Source organism: Zeus faber (assembly GCF_960531495.2).
Source record: "Zeus faber genome assembly, chromosome: 20".
Classification (NCBI taxonomy): domain Eukaryota; kingdom Metazoa; phylum Chordata; class Actinopteri; order Zeiformes; family Zeidae; genus Zeus; species Zeus faber.
Genome location: NC_137207.1, coordinates 25,954,845 through 25,962,344, shown reverse-complemented (window position 1 = coordinate 25,962,344; position 7,500 = coordinate 25,954,845). Strand labels below are relative to the sequence as shown.

The following is a 7,500-nucleotide window of genomic DNA, read 5'->3' as shown; positions in this document are numbered from 1 at the left end:
TGTTTTCGGCGTAGTATATTTAGACGTTTTTCAACGTAGTATAGAATGTTGTTTTTGGATTTTTTTCGGCAAAGTATATTTTGACATTTTGGACATAGTATAGTATGTTGTTTTTGGACGTTTTTCAGTGTAGTATGTTGTGAAGTCTTTCAACATAGTATAGTATGTAGTTTATGGAGTTTTTTCAGTGTAGTATATTATGAAGTTTTTTGACATAGTATAGCATGTCGTTTTCGGACATTTTTCGGCATACTATATTTTCACGTTTTTCGGAATAGTATAGCATGTCGTTTTTGGATGTTTTTCGGCGTAGTATATTTTGATGTTTTCTACATAGTATAGGATGTCGTTTTCAGACATTTTTCGGCAAAGTATATTTTGAAGTTTTTTGACAAAGTATAGAATGTTGTTTTGTGATTTTTTTTGGCAAAATATATTTTGACATTTTCAACACACTTTCAGTGTGGTATATTTGGATGTTTTTCGACATAATATAGTATGTCGTTGTGGAGGTTTTTCAGTGTAGTATATTGTCAAGTCTTTCGACATAGTATAGCATGTAGTTTTTGGACATTTTTCGGCATACTATAGTTTATGTTTTTCGACATAGTATAGTATGTCGTCTTTGGATGTTATTCGGCGTAGTATATTTTGATGTTTTCGACATAGTATCGTCTGTTTTTTAGGATGTTTTGCATTGTAGTATATTGTAAAGTCTTTCAACATAGTATAGCATGTCGTTTTTAGATGTTTTTCTGCGTAGTATATTTTGATGTTTATGACATAGTACAGTATGTCGTTTTTGGACATTTTTCGGCATACTATATTTTGACGTTTTTTGACATAGTATAGAATGTTGTTTTGGGATTTTTTTCGGCAAAGTATATTTTGACATTTTTGACATAGTATAGTATGTGGTTTTTGGGCATTTTTCAGTGTAGTATATTGTCAAGTCTTCCGACATAGTATAGCATGTAGTTTTTGGACGTTTTTTGGTGAAGTATATTTTGATGTTTTTCGACATCGTATAGTATGTCGTTTTCTGACATTTTTCAGCATACTATATTTTGACATTTTCCACATAGTATTGTATGTAGTTTTTGGTGGTTTTTCAGTGTAGTATATTGTGAAGTCTTTGTACATAGTATAGTATGTAGTTTTTTGGATGTTTTTCAGTGTAGCATATTCATGACATTTCCAACATAGTATGTCGTTTTTGGACATTTTTCGGCATACTATATTTTGACGTTTTTCGTCATAGTATAGTCTGTTTTTTAGGAAGTTTTGCATTGTAGTATATTGTAAAGTCTTTCAACATAGTATAGCATGTAATTTTTAGACATTTTTCTGCGTAGTATATTTTGATGTTTTTCGACATAGTATCGTATGTCATTTTTGGTGGTTAATCTGCGTAGTATATTTTGATGTTTTTTGACATAGTATAGTATGTTGTTTTTGGATTTTTTTCGGCAAAGTATATTTTGATGTTTTTCAACGTCGTATAGTATGTCGTTTTTGGAGGTTTTTCAGTGTAGTATATTGTCAAGTCTTTCAACATAGTATAGTATGTAGTTTTTGGACGTTTTTCAGTGTGGTATATTTGGATGTTTTTCGACATAATATAGTATGTCGTTGTGGAGGTTTTTCAGTGTAGTATATTGTCAAGTCTTCCGACATAGTATAGTAGTGTAGTTTTTGGACGTATTTTGGTGAAGTATATTTTGATGTTTTTCGACATCGTATAGAATTTGATGTTTTTGGTGGTTTTTCAGTGTAGTATGTTGTCAAGTCTTTCAACATAGTATAGCAAGTGGTTTTAGACGTTTTTCGGTGTCGTGTATTTTCATGTTTTTCAACATACAGTAATATAGTATGTCGTTTTTAGAAGTTTAACGGCGTAGTAAATTCAAGATTTAAGGTTCAAGAGGTTTATTCGTCACAGACATATTCATACTTTCATACATACAGTATATATCCAGTGAAATGTCTTTCGGAGATTATGCACAGTAGTTGGTAAACCGAACATAATAGCTAACCTAATTCCTACCCAGCAACTAACTGAAACTAACTGATTCCTAAAAGGTAATGCAGTTAATGAATAGAATAATATAAATAAAATGAATATAAAATATGAATATGATAATAAAATAAGACTCAAAAAGATAATACAAAGTGGGGCTACAACATAGAAGGGAATAGAGTTATGTACTGTATATGGGATAGGCCATTTGTATATACAGATATGTGCAGTAAAGTGCAGGTGGATACAGTGAGTATGGAGATATACAGTACAGTATACAACAGTACGACACAGCAACACTGAACAGAACAGCAATACAGCGCATCATGCAGTAACAAGAACAGTGATACAGTATGCAGTACAGTATGCCGTAACCCAGAACAATGATACAGTATGCAGTACAGTATGCCGTAACCCAGAACAGTGATACAGTATGCAGTACAGTATGCAGTAACCCAGAACAGTGATACAGCATACACTACAGTATGCAGTAACCCAGAACAGTGATACAGTATACATTACAGTATGCAGTAACCAGAACAGTGATACAGTATTTAGTACAGTATGCAGTAACCCAGAACAGTGATACAGTATGCAGTACAGTATGCAGTAACCCAGAACAGTGATACTGTATGCAGTACAGTATGTAGTAACCAGAACAGTGATACAGTATGCAGTACAGTATGCAGTACAGTATGCTACACACAGTACAGTAAGGCAGTGAGGACCCTGGTGAGGTCAGCGTTGACAGTTCTTATGTCTTGATGTAAAAACTCCGTCTCAGCCTCAGCACAGCAGCAGCTGGAACAGTGGGTGGTGGTGGTGGTGGTGGTGGTGGTGGTGGGGATCCTTCATGATGCTGCAGCTCTGCTCCTCCACCTCCTGGTGTATAAGACCTGCAGGGAGGGTAGGGTGGTGGCAGTGGTAGGTTGGGCTGAAGGCAGCACCCCCTGCAGGGCCCGCCTGTCCCGAGCGCTACAGTTCCAAAGCAGTGACGTGGTGCCGCCTGTCAGGACTCGAGGGTCCTCACCGAGACCCCCCGTTTCCTCAGGCCCCTGAGGTGGTAAAGAGGCTGCGTGGCCCCTCTCACCAGTGTCTGGGTGTGTAGTCCATGTTGAGTCCTCTGTGACGTGAACTCCCAGGTACTTGAAGCTGCTCACCCTGTCCACAGAAGTACCATTAATCACCAACCACCATATTTTGATGTTTTTCAACGGAGTATATGTTGTTATGATATGTTGATATGATGTTGTTATGATATGTTGTTATGATATGTTGTTATGATATGTTGTTTTTGGATTTTTTTTTTTTTTGCAAAGAATATTTTGACATTTTCCATAGAGTACAGTATGTCGTTTTTCAGTGTTTTTCGGCGGAGTAGACTTTGATGTTTTTGACATAGTATAGTCTGTTTTTTGGGGAGTTTTGCATTGTAGTATATTGTAAAGTCTTTCAACATAGTATAGTATGTAGTTTTCGGACATTTTTCGGAAAAGTATATTTTGATGTTTTTCGACATAGTATAGTATGTGGTTTTTGGAGGTTTTTCAGTGTAGTATATTGTGAAGTCTTTCAACATGGTATAGTGTGTCGTTTTTGGTCAATTTTCAGCATACTATATTTTCAACATAATATCATATGTCGTTTTTGGACGTTTTTGGGCGGAGTATACTTTGACATTTTTTGACATAGTATAGTCTGGTTTTTTGGAAGTTTTTCAGTGTAGTATATTTGACATTTTTCAACATAGTAATTGTCGTTTTTGGACGTTTTTCCATGTTGTATATTTTGACATTTTCAACATTGTAATTGTCGTTTTTGGATTCTTCAGTGTAGTATATTTTGATGTTTTTTCAACACATCGTTTTTGAAAGGTTTTCAGTGTAGTATATTTTGAAGTTTTTCAACATATGTCGTTTTTGGTCATTTTTCAGCATACTATATTTTCAACATAATATCGTATGCCATTTTTGGACGTTTTTGGGCGTAGTATACTTTGACATTTTTCGACATAGTAATTGTCGTTTTTGGAGTTTTTCAGTGTAGTATATCCGTGACATTTTTCAACATGATATCGTATGTCGTTTTTGGACGTTTTTCGGCGTAGTATACTTTGACATTTTTCAACATAGTATAGTCTGTTTTTTTGTGTAGTATATTTGTCGTTGTCGTTTTTGAAGTTTTTCAGTGTCGTATATTCATGACATTTTTCGTCATAGTATAGTATTTCGTATTTGGGTGTTTTTCCATGTCGTATATTTTGACATTTTCAACATAGTAATTGTCGTTTTTGGTTTCTTCAGTGTCGTATATTTTGACGTTTTTTTTCAACATATCATTTTTGGAAGTTTTTCAATGTAGCATATTTTGAAGTATTTCGACGTAGTACAGTATGTTGTTTTCGGAATTATTTTTCGGCGAACTACATCGCGACATCTTCGGCAAAAGCCTTGGGTGATGTACAGGCCGCGTCCGCACAAGTTCTTTTCCACCCAGTCGGACGTCCACACGGGAAAAACAGCCGAATGGAACCAAGCAGCTTGTGTTTGTCGACAAGCGGAGGAGCGGCGTCGGCGTCGTGATGCAGCCACAGCTTCAGCCACTTAACATTCTCAACATGTCGCAACCACCCGACCGACAGAGCTGCACTCAGCCGTCACGGGATGCGGACACAACGCAGGACGTGTTGGAGTTTGAGACTCAACTCTTAACGGGGACGGACTGAATAGACACCTTGTGAACATTAAACCCAGCGCTGCTGACCGCACGTAAACAGACGCCCGTGGATCCTGACGTGGCATCGTCAGCGTTTTCCACAAAAGGGAGGAAAAAATAAATAAAGTGTGATGTTTTGAACTTTGGAATGGTACTGCAGTACCATGAGGAACATAGAGTGTCACAATACTTTTATTATGTGTTGCAAAACATAAAGAATCACGATGTACAGTCGTATCATGCAAGTACCGCGATATTATCGTCTCGATGTATTATCGTCTCGGGATAGTATCATTATACTGTACAGCGGTATTGTATTGTTATAGTATCGCATTGTTATAGTATCCTATCATGATGGTATTGTTGTATTACCATATTACCATATTATCCTTATAGTGTCATATGGTGACGAAAGTTGATCATAAATGAAGTCGCTCTTCATCCTCCCTCAGGAGAGTCTTCGGGAGTCGGGCTCGCAGGTGAGCGCCCTCCAGCAGAGGGCGCGAGAGGGGGAGCGGGAGAGGGAGAGGGAGCGGGAGAGAGAGAGGGAGAGGGAGAGAGAGAGGGAGAGGGAGAGGGAGAGGGAGAGGGAGAGGGAGCTGTCATCCCAGGCGCTTCGGGAGCTGGAGGTGGGAGTCCAGGGCCTGGTGGAGCGGGGCCTCCTCCGGCTGCGGCGCTCCTCCTCGGGACACTTGGATGTCCAGCTCGTCCCCCACCGCCCCCAGACAGGTGAGCTGATCTACCTGCCCGAAATTAGGTTTCTCATTGCGGGACCCGGCACCCCCCCCCCCCCCCCCCCAGGGGTCCTTCAAGAGGTTCCAGGGGGTCCCCAGTTAAAATGATTAATCGCTGTTATTTCACGTCCTCGCCGTTAAAGGAGAAGCCGATGCCATCGATGTCCCTGATGCTCCGCCCACTGAGGCCCCGCCCCCTGCAACGGAAACCCCGCCCCAAGTGCCCGCAGCTCCCCCAGTGGCGGAAACTGAACAAGCTCCTCCTCCTCCTCCTCCTCCTCCGCCGCCGCCGCCTCCTCCAGATCCCCCAGGCCCCACTGCTCCTCCTGCCCCTCCACCTCCACCAGTGCTGCCCCCTGGGGATGCAGCTGCTCCACCACCTCCACCGCCCGCTGGTGTTCCTCTGACACCGGATCTGGGGGGCAGAGCTGAGGGAAACGCAGGTGAACGGCTGCTCATATGAGTTTGAGACCCCTGAGCTGCTGAGGGAGTGTTTCAAACTGCAGTTCACAGAACGGCCGCTAGATGGTGCCTGGGATCTTTTTAGTGATTTAAAAAATATTGTTCCATGAAGCAGATTTTAAGGCTTCAAGACGTCTTCAAGCCTTAAGACATCTTGAAGCCTTAAGACATCTTCAAGCCTTAAGACATCTTGAAGCCTTAAGACATCTTGAAGCCTTAAGACATCTTCAAGCCTTAAGACATCTTGAAGCCTTAAGACATCTTCAAGCCTTAAGACATCTTCAAGCCTTAAGACATCTTCAAGCCTTAAGACATCTTCAAGCCTTAAGACATCTTCAAGCCTTAAGACATCTTCAAGCCTTAAGACATCTTCAAGCCTTAAGACATCTTCAAGCCTTAAGACATCTTGGTGGTGCGTAGTTGTCAAGTTAATTCAAAGACCAATATCACAATACGATAAATATAATATAGTCAATATGAATACAAAAGATAATTAGACAATTACACATTAAAAATTCGATAAAGTGCATATATATAAAACATTAGGTAAAACTAGCGTGGGCTATGAAATGATGAGGAAACAGGTTTATAGAGAGACCTGTTCTTCCTCATCATTTTATATCTAATTAGAATTGGGTTTGACAAAACCTACAGCAAAGAGGACTTCTCAGTTTTCTTGCCATAAGGCGTGTGAAATAACCCAGGGAAAGGCGCGGGAACAAGACGAAATAGCTTCAGTTAAGACTGTGTGTGTTCAACGCCCAGTGGGTCGCAGCAGCTTCCGACGCCCCTACGTCCTCCTTTCCTTCCAGGCCGCAGGAACAAGAAGCCCATCCAGACCAAGTACCGCATGCCGCTGCTGAACTGGCAGGCGCTCAAACCCAGCCAGGTCGCAGGAACCGTCTTCAACGAGCTGGACGACGACCACGTGCTGGAGGTGAGAGCGCAGCCGGGGCCTCTGGAGCCCGGCTGCGTCCCCCGATGGAAAAAAAGAAAAGTTATGAATGAGTCCCAAACCATAATAATAAGAATCATAACGTTTTAATTGCATAGTGCTCTTCATACACGACGAAGGAAGGAAATGGAATTGTACCATCAAAAGCAACGCAAACGAGCAAAATGCATTTCGTAAAAACAGGTGCATATAAAAACTAGATTTGGGCATGGTCAGTTTGGACTTTGAAGGATCACGATGGCTCCTCATCAAGTGATCCTTGAATATTGTCAGCTCACACAGAGAAATGAGGGATTAACACAGAACCCCCCCAAAAAAGAACGAGACCATAGTACCGTATGAAAGTTCCGTTTTTACTCAGCCTCGGTTCCCTGGACGAGCGTGCCCACCCCCAGGGGGTAGTGCGCAGTCTTCTTCGCGGGCTCCCCTTTCCCGTGCTTCTCCGACCCTCCGGAGGTCCTCCCGTCCCGGCGCGCGGCTCCCGCAGGTTTGATCCCCGTTTCTCCGTCCTTCCCCGCCAGGAGCTCAACATGGACGCCTTCGAGGAGCAGTTCAAGACCAAGGCCCAGTCGGCCCCCGTGGAGGCGGGCACCCTCAGGGTGAAGACGGCCCAC

At 41.6% G+C, this 7,500-nt stretch overlaps 1 protein-coding gene across 1 annotated transcript in view; it reads left to right on the top strand.

The window, feature by feature from the left end:
• fmnl1b (formin-like 1b) overlaps positions 1-7,500 on the top strand; it is a gene marked incomplete at both ends in the record, with an annotated part of 46,508 nt that overhangs the window by 30,918 nt on the left and 8,090 nt on the right. Inside the window, 3 exons of the mRNA XM_080021323.1 lie at positions 5,188-5,464; positions 6,744-6,868; positions 7,408-7,500. The exon at positions 7,408-7,500 is cut by the window's right edge and continues 110 nt beyond it. Of these exons, the coding sequence (XP_079877449.1) occupies positions 5,188-5,464; positions 6,744-6,868; positions 7,408-7,500 (495 nt within the window). The remainder of the gene's footprint in view (positions 1-5,187; positions 5,465-6,743; positions 6,869-7,407) is intronic.